At 52.7% G+C, this 14,872-nt stretch overlaps 1 protein-coding gene across 1 annotated transcript; it reads left to right on the forward strand.

Annotated features, from left to right (window-relative positions):
* The first annotated feature begins 8,843 nt into the window (after positions 1-8,843).
* Blacat1 (BLACAT1 overlapping LEMD1 locus) lies at positions 8,844-8,945 on the forward strand. Its single transcript, XM_090339935.1, has one exon. The coding sequence runs from the start codon at positions 8,844-8,846 to the stop codon at positions 8,943-8,945; it is 102 nt and encodes a 33-aa protein (XP_090196061.1).
* The last annotated feature ends 5,927 nt before the right edge of the window (positions 8,946-14,872 follow it).

A 14,872-nucleotide genomic window follows, 5' to 3' on the forward strand; every position in this document is an offset into this window, starting at 1 on the left:
CCAGATCTTACTTGGGACTGGTCAGCTAAGCTGGTCTACCAGGCAGGTCAAGACTTTTCTGGGCCCAAGGATGGGAAGCCAGGACAGGTGAGCCATTGCCAGGAATCAGGGGGAGACACTGTGAGGAGACCTGAGAGGAAACAGGACAGACCATTGCTGGCCTTGCTGCCTCCCCTCCCCCTGCAGGGCAGGGAGTGGTGGGAACAGGAGAAAGGGGTGGATAGGGGGAGAACTCTTGCTTTTTAGATAAGGGAGGAGGGTCTGGCAGTAGCAGGGGGGCCTGTGGGGAGCTGACTCAGGTCTCCTGCCAAAAATTAAACCATTAAAAAAAAAAAACTGGAAGGGAGTGGCAGGGGAAGGAAAGAGAGAAAGGAGATGGGGGGGGGGGGGGGAGAGGGGACCAAACAGCCCCTCTACACCAATAGCCCGGCAGGGGGACGTGAGTAATACTCGGCTGGTTCAGAGGAAGTGAGATCAAAAGCTAGCAGATACAAGAGGTTTGTGCTTCACCGACCAGACAGCCAGAGGCTCAATGAGACCTTTGTTACCCCAGCCCAAGTCAGGGTTGAAGGGCTACCTGACCATCCCGCCTGCTGGCTGCCCCGCCCCCTCTGTCCTGGGCCGGGGGAGGGGCAGGTCACCCGGGAGTCAAGGGGAGTTGGGCAGCTCTGGCCCAGCCAGCGGTGGGCGGAGGAGGGAGGAGGCCTGCCCTCTCTGGGGCGTGGAGCTTCTGGGGTGAGTGGAGCTTCTGGGGTGAGTGGAGGAGTGAGTGGCTGCCTGGCAGGCAGGAAGTGGCTCTGCAGGAATTGAGACCGCGAGGGAGAGGAACCTTGCTAGGTCGGCCAGGTGAGCAAACCCTGGGCTCCCGGCCCCCTGGTCAGCTCTCCATAGAGGGGACGAGGGCACTCTTGCCAGGAGCCCTTGGCTTTTTGCAAATTGTGGGTCTGGGATTCTAGGGATCGATGACTCAGAGTCATGAGGGAAGATGGGTGATACTTTGACCCTCAAGTGTTACAATGGTCTGGTGGGGTGTGTGTGTGTGTGTGTGTGTGTGTGTGTGTGTGTGTGTGTGTGTTGCCAAGTTATGGTGGGCTGCTACTGTCTGAAGAGATAGGATCTGATCTGGGCTTCAGGCGACCTCCCATCTTCCTGTTGTAGTCCCTGGGATCTTCCTAACTTAGGGGTCCTGACTTAAGGGGGGGACTCCTGCAAGGCCTGTGCCCACAGCCAAACCCTGGCAGGAGAGAAAGTTAAAACTTTTGTTTAGGGCTTATCTTTTCCAGGGTCCTGAGACCTTGGTGCTTTCCACCATAGCTCTTTACCCTGGCCACCTGGTCCTGGAGATAGAAGCCTGTGCCAATTACTGGGGCCCGCCTACTACAGCAGCAGCACTGACCAGAGAGAGAGTACAGAGTGTCTCCGCTGGAAATTTCAGCTCGAGTCTTTTCCAGCTCCTCAGTAGGTTTGGAGATGACCCCCCCCTCCCTTGCCTTTCCCCTCGAACCCACCAAAGAATGGGTGCAGTGAGTAGCTCCCTCCGTTCGTCTAAAAAATGAAGGACACCTTAGGTCTGGGAAGGTTCCCAAAACACTTAGGCTCCTCCAGAGAGAAAGCTGGCCTTTGTCTGTGCATTCTGCCCCTCTGCTTCCTGTGCTGGCCTGGAAAGGGTTAAGGCTTAGAAAGAGGGAGCCCACAACGGGGCCTCTCTCAGGACTGACCTGGCAGCCTTGAAAAGCACTGCCCTTATTTGCTAGGGGAGGGGAGGAGGTAGTTAGAGACCCTGGGAGGGGGCTAGAAGCTAATTAAGGGACTTTGAGGAGGTCCTTTATGGCCAGGAAGCCACAGCTTCTCAACCATCAGTGAGGACCATTGTGTGGGGCCAGAACAGGAGACTCATTACTGAGATGGCTTTAGTATTCTTGGGGCCAAGTAAAGGGTAGGGGATGGGGTGGGCAGAATGCGACCTGGGGGGCCCTAGGCCTCCTGGGAGGCTGTAGGGGGGAGAGGGGCTGGTGAGAGTCTTCAGGTGTCCCCAGCTTACTGCTTTAGAGGTTCCTGCCGCGGGACCCCCTCAGCTCTGCTGTGGCCTATGGCTTTTCATTCCTATGTGATTGCTGTTTCGAACTCATGTAGGGCTAAAAGCCATGGGCTACAGTGAGGGCCCAGCTCCTTCGGCACCTTTGCTCTTCTCCAAGGACCAGCTGCCTATGGGGCACGCCTGGGGTGGGGGTGGGGGTGTCATGCTTGGGAGAGGGGCTACAGGGGATCTAGTACCTGGGGCTTGGGCTGGGTGGAGGGGGAGGGAGTACTGCAGCACCACGGGCAAATTGCTTCCACTCTCTGGGCCTGATCCCCACTCCAAAATAAAGAGCCTGGGCAGTTCCCAAAGAAAGAAGAGGGAGGTCTTCAGAGTGTGCAGAGGCCTTGCTGAGGAGTTGTTTTCAGCCTTGCTAAGTTTTTGAGGCTTCGCTCTTGCCCAGAGATTTAGGGGCTGGAGTGAGGGACAGCGTGCCTCATAGTCTTGGACCCCTCCTCAGGGCCTTCGGGATAATTTCTGCCTTTCAGCCTTGCTCTTTATTTCACCTTTCTCTGTGCCCAGCTTGGAATTCTCAGCCTTCCCTGTCAGCTGCAATGGGTGAGAGTGTTCCAGAATAAAACTAGGGCTGCTAGCTGATGCCTATAATCATAGCTACTCAGGAGGCTGAGATCTGAGGACAGCAGTTCAAAGCCAGCCCGGGTAAGAAAGGCTTCAAAACTCATCTACAATTAACCACCAGGAAACTGGAAGTGGAGCTGTGGCTCCAAGTAGTAGAACACTAGCTTTGAGCAAAAGAGTTCAGGGACAATGCCCAGGCCTAGGCCCCGAGTTCAAGCCCGGTGATCAACAAGAAAGAAGGAAGGGAGGGCAGAAGAGACTAGAAAGGCTGCAAGGCTGCAGTTCCCCCAGGGCAGCCAGATGGATGGAACCCAGAGTCCCTAGCTCCTGATCTCTCCTAGTTCCTTCTGACACTCCACTTGCCTGTCACTCAGCCTGCCTGGCCCTCTCCCTTCTGTTTCCACACCTACTGCATTTTCATACCTGCACAGTCCAGTCCTGGGAGATTCTAGCAGATGGAAAGGAAGCAGGCTGGTGGTGGTGAAATCACCTCTGCCTCCTATATACCCCCTTGCTATCCCCAGGCTGTCTAAAACAGATCAAAAGTCAAGTTACTTAAAATGTCTTGGTGTCCTTAATTCCCTCCAATCAGCGTTTGCCTCTATATCCCAATTCTAACCTGTAGGAGCTCATCAATTTCCCCAAATAGCTATATCTACTATTGGCCCATTGTACTTAAGGGAATCTGAGGCACAGGGAAGCTGGGAAAGTGGTCTAAGTACATTTTGGCTAATAAGGGGCAGAGTTGGGGATTGAACCCAGATTCTCCAGAGCCAGAACCCATCGTTTTTACTGTCTCCTGTGGATGTAGGGAGAGCCAATACCATCAGAGTGGTGGTACTGAGCCTAGAGTGCTGTGCATACCCCAGGAGTGCCCCAGAAGTTTCTGTGGGGTGCTGAACCTCAAATTGGCTCCATGGCCCAACTCCAGTTACTTGATCAATCATACTTTTCCAGCAAGAACAGAAAGGAAAGAGAAAAGAAGTCTAAACACTAGAAGTAAAGAGAACCCAAACTAGTTGGAGTTATGCTTGCCTGATCCAAGCTACTTCCTCTCCTATCCCAGCTTAGATGGTAGAAGGGACTTTTCTTCTGGATTCCCCGGAAATGGGTATCCCAGACTCCAAACCCCCTCCGTGTGAGGCTTCCCCTGCCCAATCTGTCATACTCCCTGCTCTGAGAGCCTCCTGGTTCCTTTTAATTCCCAGTCTCTTTATTGAAAAGTTAGATTGGAACAGTGTCTCCTTCCTCTTAGCTCCCAGAGCCTTCCAGAGAATTCTACAGCACTGCGGGGAAAGGGGCAGGTAAACCATTTCAAAGAGTCTACCTTTAGAAAGCTCCAGCCAAAGCAAGGCATTCAGTAGTAACTACAGAGTCAATATTAGTGGGAGAAATTCTGAGCTAGGAAGAAGTAGAAGCGATGGTGGGGTCGGAGAGGTGAATCTCCTTGAACAAAGACTCAGCAACTCACCTGAGGACAGACCCTGCTTTGTAGGGGTGTGTGTGGGGTGTGTGTGTAAGGCACTCTGGAGCAACAAAGTTGGAGAGCTTTTGTCATCTTTGGGCAAGCTTGGAAAGATACACAATTGTATATGTCACATAATTGTTGAACTGCCCTGAATAGGCAAGCTGACCTCAAGCCCTCTCTCCCAAAGGACTCACAGATCCTAGCCTGGTGGCCAGTAGACAGCTGAAATGGAAAATATTCTGAGCAATCCGAGTTACCCCCATCTCAGACCCAGCATAAAGCCTCTCACGGGAGAGCAGGCCCACGTTAGCCACACGGAGATTCAAGCAGATCTCTCCCTGGTGGTATTTGTACCGTTTTTAGTGGAAATGGAGTTTGACTGCTAAGCCCTACCTACTCCTTTCTAAAGACAAAGATGATGTTGGGGGGGGGGGAAAGACGGGGATCCCTTGTGGTGATGGTAGCCTGAGCCAGGGCCTAAGTGGGCTCCCTTGTCCTGTCATGATGACCCAGGGTGGACCAGCCTCTGCTACACCCTAAATGCAAGATACAAGGGCATTTCCAGACTTGCTACCCTGTGTGCCCCTCCCCCAGCTATGATGGCATCCAAGAAACTCCGGACCCCTGATAAATGCTTAGCTGCATTGGGGGGACGGGGAGGAGGCTGGCTCGTTCTCACCATGAGCAGGCAAACAAAAGGCCAGTGTGGCTGGCCTTGGCATACCCAAGGGGTAGTGACCTCAGGGAAGGCTCCTAGGGCTTGGCTACCAAATCCAGGCAATTCTGGCTCTCCCGGGCCAAGAAGGAGTTAACTTCCAAGGAGAACTCTGGCTGCTCCCAGACTGGAGTCGGTGCCCAGCTTGGCTGCTGCCAACTCTGGGAAGAAGTCCTGGGATCTGTAGTTTGTGCCACCACCCACCCCTGGCCTGCCTGTTTATCAACACCACCTCATAGACTACAGTTCCCAGAAAGCTGCAGAGGCCTGGCTTTGGGGGAAGGGGTGGGGTGTGAGGCTCTGAGATGGCAAGGGAGAGGGAGGAGGTGGGGAGAGAAAACCCAGTTCGCCCCCTTCCTTTTTAATTCTTTCTCCTGGTGTGTCTGCTCCACCGCCAGAGCTAATCCCCCAAATCCGGTCTCCTAAGCCGCAGCTGCTTCCTTTCTCGGTGATGAATGGCTCGGGGAGGGAAGGTGAATTCATATTTTAATTACTGAGGCGGGGTGCGAAGGGCGCTGGGGAGGGGGGCAGGGCTTTGCATTGTTCCTGAGGTTCTGGGGGCATCCCTCCCCACTGGGTCACTTCACTGCTGCCCTTTACCTGAGGTGGGGGTAGTGGGGATTGGGGAGGGGGGAAGCTTCAGCTTCTGTCTGAAGAGATGGGCGGGAGGGACAGTGCCTCTTGTTTGAACTCTTGGCTTGTCCTAACACTACTGAGTAACTTTCTCCTCCTCCCCCCTCCCCACTGCCACCCACTTTGATGGAAGACATCACCAAAATTGGAGAGACACCAAAGAGTTGGTGTCTGCAAGTCCCAGCCTTCTTGGTTCTCCCACGTGTTCAAAGTGTCTGGCCCCACCGCTCCCCTTTATCCCCGATGCTGGGGTTGAGAGAGTGTAGCAGAGAGGAGTGGAGGGGTAAGGGGCAGAGGAAGGGTGAGCAGATAGGCTGGTGAACTCCAGGGTGGCTTGACATCGGGATGGGCAGAGCATCTAGACTGCCTTGGAGCCGAGTTCAGGGAAAATCAGAAAGGAGGGTGGGGAAGGAGCCAGGGGCGGCAGGTTGTAGTCTAGTGAGCCAATTGTGGGGTGGTGGGAGAATGATCTGCTCCTCCATCCTTGTAGTTCTGGGGTGTAGGGGTGGTCTCTCAATTCCTTAGCCCTTCCGGGGCTTGGGTGGGAGCACAGGTGAGTGGGGAATTCGTTCCAGGGAGCCTCCATCTGGTGGTGGGGCTGCTGCCATGTGTGAAGGCTAAAGGCTGGAAAGGGAAGGGACAGGACTTGTGCTGGTAAAGCAGATAGCAGTAGTAGAGAGTGCAAGTCCAGCAAAGGGGGCTCCCTACGTACCTGCTGGTGAGGGTCCCAAGGGAGGAGGGATGGGGCCCCCAGCCATCACTCATTTTGGGGACTTGCCTAGCGGACCTGCATTCTGCTGATGGCCTGAACTGCCTCCAGGGCCTAGAGTTATGTCCTGCGCAAGCCCTGGCAGACCAAGCACCCCAGATCCACACTCTGGAAGGAATGAGGAGTGGGGCTCTCTCACTTCTTCGTGTGCTGTCTTTAGAAACAAGGACCTGCAAATCCCACTGGGTTTCTCTTGGGAACCCGGTTGTGACCTCCCCCCAGTTCAACTCCTGGGGGACTTCTCTCTTTCGTCCCTGAATTTTGTTTTCCCCTTTTTCTCAAGGCCTCGTTTCTTGAAGAATCACTGACTTTCCTGCCCAGGCTGACCAGGGTGATAGGCCTGAGCCACTGTGCTCAGCCGTTCTTTCTTTTGCTATGTGGGTCCTGGTCCTCGCAGCCCTACTTCTGCCTTCCTGTGATGGGCTGAGAATGGTGGCTCTCTCCTCCATGCATTTTTTTTTCTGTAGTCTTGTTGCTGAGAGCTCCCATGACCTCTTCCTCCTTCCTGGCTTTCTGGAAGTGTCTGCATTGTAAGTACTGGCCACCAGGGAGTCCGCCTCTCTTTTTTCCTTTTCCTTTTATCAGCCTGGGATTCCCAGCATCCCTTCTAGTCCCTCAGGCCTGGAGTCTGAAAGTTAAACCTTAACTAGGTGCTTGGGAAGAAGGACATGAAGGTCCAGAGCGACCCTGCCACTGGCCAAGGATGACACAGCATCTCAACGCAGAGCCCCAGACTGGATCCCTGTCTCTCTAGGTTTGTCACGGGAGAGCTCTAGATCTGTAGGAGATGGATCTAGAAATATAGTAGTTGTGTCTCGGGGGGGGCCTATATTTATCCTGGAGGTTGCTCTCTGCTCACTATATATACTCCACCAGAGTGGGTGTGTAAATGGTGTTGGAAAGCAGGTGGGTTATTAAATAGCAGCCTGCCTCTCTACCCATGCTGACTCAAGCTGGGCCTCTTGCCCACCCAGCTGGCCACTAGAAATGCACTGCACCTATTAATTACAGCTATTAGGTGTATTACTGGGCTCTGAGGAAGGGAGGGAGGAGGGAATCCTGACGGGACTGGCTCTATGTTGGGCTGGACATTGTGCATGGGGAGGGCCTCTGCTCTGGAAGGAGAAACACACTGAAAGTTGGTCTCAAGGGACAAGGTTGTCTGGATCTGGAAACTGTCCTCAGCTGCCACCTGGGCCACACCAGGTTCAGAGATAGAGCCACTTTACAGATGTGCCTTGCATTTGGGGCACAGGATATCCCATGTTATCTCAGCCCACCAAGGGAGGCGCCATGTCCTTATTATAAATCCTCTGACCCACCCCAGGCTTCCCTCCCTCCCCTTTGCCCTGGGTTTCACACACCTGTTTGTTCCCAGTGCTTTTCCTACACAGAAAAACCATTTCACCAGGCCTAGGATGCAGACCTGTCATCCCTTCCTGTTCCCAGATCCCATCTTTGAGCTAACCTACAGGTACTTTTGCTTCCTCGTCAGCAAGCTCAGAGCCAAGGAAAAGAAATGGAGAGAATGTGCAGGTGCAAGGGCAGGGAAACCTAGATGAGCAGGATAAAGGGATGCTCTGGCAGCCTGAGCCAATCTATCTACCTGCAGGTGCTAGAGAAGCACTTGTCTGATTCCTGTTCAGGGTCTGGTCAGCTCGAGATGTGAGACAAGGAGCCCAGCTTGGACAAACCCAGCTAGAGAATAGATGATGTATCGTCTGGGGTTGGTGATTCACACCTAGAATCTTAGCCACTCCGGAGCTGAGGTCTGAAAATCGTGGCTCAAAGCCAGCCTGGTAGCAGTCTGTAGAATCCTTATTTCCAACTAACCACCAAAAAAACCTGAAGTGGAAAATCCAAGTGAGAGAGGCCCTGAGTTCAAGTCTCAATTAGGGTGAGGAAAAAAGAGGAAATGATGGCATATCTTTTCATACCTACACTCAATCCCTGTTTTCAGCATAGGTGCTAAATAAAGTAGCCGGTTGGCTGAACTGTCCTTGCTGTCTGTCTCTGCTTGTTGAGGCTGGGAATGTGGGTTACAGGGAGCACAGGATTTGCAGAGCAGTCTGTTGGGGCTGTTAAGAAGGGAGAGAGTTAGTGTCACATTCCTGGTGTCTAAGCTGAGCCTACGGTGGGCAGAGGACCCTTTAAGCGCCATACCCTTCTACATCTGGAGCACTTGATTTAGGACTTCTGGGAGAAAGGGAAGCATCTCCCTCTACATACAAACACATATACATGCGCATATGTTGCCATAGCCAGGGCTTATTTTGATTCAGCTTGCTTCCTGTTCCCTGTCCACAGGTGTGTCTGGGTGAGGTGAGATGAGGCAGAAGGCCAGGGACAAAGCAGGTAACAGCTGGGCTTGAGTTCAGCTTCCTACCGGATGAGGAAATATACATGTTTCAAAGAACCTGTTATTGGAGACGAGATCTAGTGTGGTAGCTAGCAGGGCCCGGGCTGCCTCAGGGAGCCCGAAGGATTTTGGGAACCTTTAACCCCAGCTCGCTTCTCTTCTGCCTTTCTTCCTCCCATCATCCCTCCCTGCCTTTCCTTCACAGATCTTCTGTGGTGAGCATCCCCCAGCCAGCCCCAGGACATGCCCCAGTTCACTTTTGCCTGCTTCTGTGGCCTCCATGGCTTCTGCAAGATCAAGAGGAAGAAGGAAGAGATTCACAGAGAGCGGGAAACGGCTGTGTGAGCAGAACCAGGGCCCTTTGTCAGGTCTCAGGGCTGAGGTCGTGCTGTGACTGATGCTGGGCACAGAAAGCCATTTTCTCTTAGCTGACTCCTGATTAATCAGCTCCTTGGGCACCTGACAGGCCTTCTCGTGCCCATACTCGTTAACCTCCAATCTTCCAGTCTCCCTGGAGAAAGGCCCCAGCCCCACAAGAGGGAACCCCAGGACCAGCTGCATACCTTCCAGAGGAGGGAAGTTGCTCCTGTCCCCAGAGCTCTGACTCTTCTCCGGAAGGCTCTTGGAAGAGGAGAGAGATTACTAAATGAGAATAAATGGGCTTCTCTGGCAGAGAGCCCCCAGCGCCCTGCCCTGACCCGGATAGAGCCCCTGCCAGGGCCTTAGGACTCCCGCTGCTCCCAGCCTCCTCCTGAGCCAGGCCTGAGGTGGAGGGGAGTCAGGGGTGGCTCTGCTCCCCCCAGCACCACAAGGCAGTCTTTCCTAACCCTGGCTAGGCTCTTCTCCCCACTTTCATCATGTCTGGCTCCTTAGCAGTACAAAGATTTGGGGAGGCCTCTCCCAAGGCACTGACAGCCTCAGGGCCTACCTACCAGAGGCTGGACTGTGGGAGCCTTTTCTTGGACTAAACTGTGTGCCCACCTCTCTTTTCCCATCTCACCCCTGATTTCTCAGAAGCCATAGGTGGGGTGGGGGGATATGTCTGCATGTGGTGCCTTCAGGGAAACTTGGGGTGGGTGGTGAGGCCTTTAGGACTGACGACCTTTCTCCTCATCTCCCTAACCCATCAACCTTGCTTGGTCTTGCCCCAGCCCATTTCCAGGAAGTGGAAGAAAGGGAAAGAAGGAAGGGACATTTCTTTTGCTTCCCATTTACTGCTCTCCCTCCTCCCTGTACTTTGTCGTTGTGCCAGGACCTCTCAGGTGCTAGAGGGGCACAGGGACAGGAACCCTGGCAGCAGCGGCCCTTCCAGCAGATTCTGTTGCTCCCAGGAGCCTGCCATTACCGTCCAGGTACAGCTGTGCTCAGGAGTGAGTCCCCCTCAGCAGCATCCACAGACAGAATAGCCCATCTGGCAGTGGAGGTGTGTCAGAGGAGATCCGGTAGAGAGGTCAGGGCTGCAGGGCAGGAGGGGCTGAACCCCTCTTTCCAGGAATGCACACTCCTCCAGGCAACAGGAAGGGCAGAGGTCCCTTCTGTTGCTTGTCAGAACCTGGCAGCCTTTCCTGCCAGGCCTATGCCTTTCCTGGGCTCTGAGCAGATTTGAGGATCAAGATTGCCTGGGTGAGAGGCCCCAGTAAGGCTTAAAAGTTCTGCTCTCCATTCTCCACCCCAGATTCCAACAATCTGCTATTTCTTTTTATATCCAAAGAATTATAAACAGAAGCCCTACTCTCAAGGAAATAGCAAGACCCAGCAATAAACACTAGGGATAGAGGGAAACCTCTTGGTTCTAATTCCTTGGACAGCAGAGTCCTTGCATGAGGCAGAGAGAAGAGCAGAAAAACTTGGGTGGGGGGAGAGGTTTCCTAATATAGAAGCCCTCCGTAGGGAGCCCCTGTCCCTGGCGGTGGTGGGTGAAACTGCAGTCCTATGGAAAAGGAGGATGAAATTCTATCCCTGAGACTCAGAGGTGTTGGGTATTATGTCCCAACCACAGTGCCTCACCCGGAGGTAAGGTCAGGAGAGTAGGGACCTGGGAAGAGGGTTGGGGAGTTCAGCTCTCACCCTGGGCTTCGGCAGCTGCAGGATTTGGCCAGGGGCCACTCAGAGCTGCTTCCCCTGGGACAGCAACCTGGATTTGCCAAGGACACTGGATATCTCTGACTCTGCTATGGGAACGTGGGTGGGGTTCCAAGGTCAAGGCTGTCAGAGTGCAGGCCCAGCTGGTGCCTGCAGATGGCTGTGCCTGGCCTCCAAGCTCATAGCCTCTTCTAGGGCTGAGGTAGAGCCAGCGCCACATTACCTTGTCCCCCTGTTTCCTTCTCAGAGAGACAGACACTTGGCTTCTCCCAGCATCTTTGGAAGGATTCTGGAATCCTCACCTCTGTGCCCTTGGGTGAGCACAGGATGGGTGTGATGAAAAAAAAAAAAAGCACACAGCAGCCTGTAGCCATACAGTGTGCCTGGTCCAGACCTCTGCCTAGATGCCTTGTTTCTCACCTTCCTGGGAGTCTCACTTGTTTCCACCAAAGATTCACTTGGATAATTTTGTCCTTTCTATTTCAGAAAGGGACAATTCCATGGTCTTTTCCCAGGGACCCCATTAAGGTGAGGCAGAGGCAGGGGCTACACGCAACTTTTGTCCTGGCCAGTGGATCAGTATCCACCTTGGAGAAGGATGCAGGGAGAAGTGTGAAGGCCACTTGGGGTCCCGGGACTGGAGTTGTCTAGAACCCCACTGGAGATCTCAGGCTGAACCCTTTGTATCAGAACATCATTTCTTTCTTTGCTCCAAGAGGAGGGCTTTTTGAATGTAGCATATAGATCCATACATGCACTGGGAGATTGTATTTATTTATTTTCATCAGTTCTGAGGCTTGAACTCAGAGCCTGGGCACTGTCCCTAAGCTCAGCTCAAAGCTAGTTCTCTACCATTTTGAGCCACAGCACCACTTCCAGTTTTCTAGTGGTTAATTGTAGATAAAGAGTCTTAGACTTTTGTACCTGGGCTGGCTTTGAACCACGATCCTCAGATCTCAGCTTCCTGAGTAGCTAGGATTACAGGCATGAGCCACCTGTACCCAGTGATTGTTGTTTTTAGAAGAAGAAAAAAAGCAGATGAAGTGGCACTGGGAGACAAGTCCCTGGGTTCTGATCCTGTGACTTTAGATAAGTCAGGCTTTATTGCTGGGTCTCAGTTTCCTCAGGCACAAAAAGAATTGCACTCATGTTCTCTACGAAGTTCTCTTCAGAGTTCAAGTCTGTGGTTCTGAGAAGCCGAGGGGTTGCAGGTGTCCTGAGCTCCAGTAGGGGGCACTCTGTGCAGACAGTACGGGGGCAGGGTGCTTCCTCAGCCACACCCAAAGCTTCTGGATTGTGACTCCAGGTTGTGTCTCAGGTCGCCACCTTCCTGCCCTCTCTTTCTGTCTCCCTTTTTCCTCTCTTTCACTACCTTCAGGTCAGGGCCCAGGCTAACATAACTCCTGGGTTTCCCTTCACACGGTCTTCAAGCTAATGGAACCACCACACCTTTGTCCTTTCCTTGCCTTCTGCAAGGGGAAGTGCCTCAGCCTGAGTCTGCCCCATCTACAGGCTGAATGTGCGTTTTCCCTTTGGCTGAGGTTGTCCTGATGAGACTGCACTAGTGAGCATCTTTGGAGGGGCAGTTTCAGCCTCACTTCTGACAGAGGACAGATTGCTTCCTCCGCTTGCTTCTTCCCTACCTCACAGGAAGGCACAGGATACAGAGGCCCCGTGTGCCTGATGTGTCCGTATGTGGCTTTTATAATGATTAGAGGTAAACTCTGCTCACCAACTCCGAGTTTGGCCTTCACTAGTGAAGAGAATCCATGGACTGCCACCCTGGGTGGGCACCTAGCAACTGGTCCTGGGAAGTCTTGTGTTCATCCTGAAGGTGGCTGCTGTCTCCCGAGGTGATCGAATTGACGACAACTTAAGAACCAAGAGCCCAAAACCTGTTCCCAAGGAGAGATGGAGAGACGGCAGGTGTGAGCTCACCCTGTTCTCACTCCACACAACTCTTCACCTCCACACTGCTGAGCAGTCCAGGATCGGGACACTTGGCTTGTCAGAATGAATTCTCCCCTCAGGCTGTACTGGAGTGGGCAGCGCCCACTGTGTTGGGGTTGTGGTGGACAGCCCTGCCTGGGCCTCTTCTGTAAATTCCAGTGGGATCACAGCCAGAGATCATAAAGAAGAAACAGAAACCTCATTTTACAGGGAAATCAGGCCAGACCACCCACCAGGAGAGGGGTAGGGGGGAACTGTCCGGGACATCCCTGGAGGAAATCCTTATGCTTAGAAAGAGATTTGAAAAGCCACAGGCTTCCCCTCTGGACAGGTCTGGGTTCTGGCAGAAGACAACCCCTCCTCCTCAGGGTTTGGAGTTGCAGGGTTTTCTTAGTGGGCTACCCTCTTGGGAATCCCTCCCACCTCCCTCAGTTCATTCCTGAGCTCCATCCAGCGGCAAAGAGAAGGGGCGAGGGGGAGATGGCAGGACCCAGACAGCTCCTCAGGACTCTCCCAGCCTCCGTCACCATGGTAACACAGCTATTTTTATCTCCTTGTTCATGATGCTCAAAGCTCTGACTTTCTCTATTCCAGAGAGGCCAAGCTGCCTTCTGCCCTTATCCCTCAACACAACGCCTTTTCCCAGAGGCCTGAGGAAGGAGAAAAGGGATGGAGAAAGGGGAACACACAAAGCCCCTCAATCAGAAGGATCTCAGGCAGGGGTTTACCTCTACTTTCAAGCCTTTGGTTTGTTACCTGGCTTCAGTACCTAGTTTCATGTTTTCTGCTGCAGAGAAAAGAAGGGAGAACTCTTGCTCCGCTTATTTTCCCAGATACCCAGGATAGAGGCTGTTGGACTTCTGGGGAATGCCAGCTATGATTTGGAGCAATGTCTTGTTGGTATAAGCAATATACAGGGGGTTCAGTTTGATTAATTAGCAGTCATATCTGCTTGAGAATCTAAACCAATACTTGTTTGTCTTTGATCCATCCACCAAAGAGGACACATAGCTTTAAATCTTTGTCCAGACTGCTGAGAACAAGACAGTATCTTCTCCAAGCTGAAAAACTGACTCCCCATCCTACCCAACTAACTAGCCACATTTCCTCCAGGAGCTTTAGGTCTTTAAATATGTCCATGGTGTTGAGGAATCAAATGGAAAGCCATAGCTGGGCATCATGTTACACCCCTATAATCCCAGCTACTCAGAAATCAGAGGCAGGAGAGTCCACCCTGAGAAAAACTGGCAGTGAAATCTTGTTGGGGTCCTTTGTCCCCGGTCCCTCTCGACTAGTAGGAGGGATGGGGAAAAACACACCCCGACCAGGACAAGCCTTGAGAGGAGAGGGCCCACTGTCCTCCCGCACTTAGCCTTCCTTCCCCGGAGCATGAACAGAGACGCCACCCAGCTTCATCAAGGCAGGAAAGTCTCTCCAAAACCCGCCCCCTCCTGAGGAAGTCCCTCCAGCTAATATACCCTCACTCTAGGTCCCAGCAGAGAGTGGTAAGCAATAGCACATCTGTAACCAATGGTAATTAAGTCTTGTGCCCTGCCTCTTGCGCCTTGCCTTGTTTCAGCAGAAAGTTATTAGACATGGCGTTACTCGGCCCCCAACAAAATCTTGTCTCAAAAATAAGAACAGGGCCGGGAGTTTGGCCTAGTGGTTAAAGTGCTTTGCCTAGCACGCACGAAGACCCGGGTTCGATTCCTTGGTGTCACATACATAGAAAAAAGCCAGAAGTGGTGCTGAGGCTCAAGTGGTAGAGCTCTAGCCTTGAGAAAGTCCAAGGACAATGCTCAGGCCCTGAGCTCAAGCCCAGGACTGGCCAAAAAATAAAATAAGATAAAATAAGAACAACCTGAGTCTCTGTGGCTCATACCTGTAATCCTAGTTAGTTGGGAGTCAGAGATCTAACGATCTCAGTTTGAAGCCACTCTGGGAGAGAAACTATGAGACCCTTGTCTTTAAAACACCAAACAAGCCAGAAATGGAGCTCCTGCTCAAGTGGTAGAGCAGTAGCAGTAGCCTTGAGCACAAAAGCTCAGGCCCTGAGTTCAAGTTCCAGCACCAAAACACACACGTTAGCAAAATAAAAGGACTAGGAACTATAGTTCAAGTGGTAGAGTACTTGTCTAGTATGCACAGGCCTTGGGTTAGATCCCCAGCACTACAAATAAACAAAAACAAAGCCCAAAGCCTTGGCCAGATGCCAGTGGCAAGTAATCCTAGCTACTCTG

This window comes from Megascapheus bottae, chromosome 10 (assembly GCF_031878675.1).
Source record: "Megascapheus bottae isolate mThoBot1 chromosome 10, mThoBot2.hap1, whole genome shotgun sequence".
NCBI classification, from domain to species: domain Eukaryota; kingdom Metazoa; phylum Chordata; class Mammalia; order Rodentia; family Geomyidae; genus Megascapheus; species Megascapheus bottae.

Coding starts and splice junctions, on each gene's coding strand:
- Blacat1 (XM_090339935.1), top strand. CDS start 8,844: ATGCCCCAGTTCACTTTTGCCTGCTTCTGTGGCCTCCATGGCTTCTGC.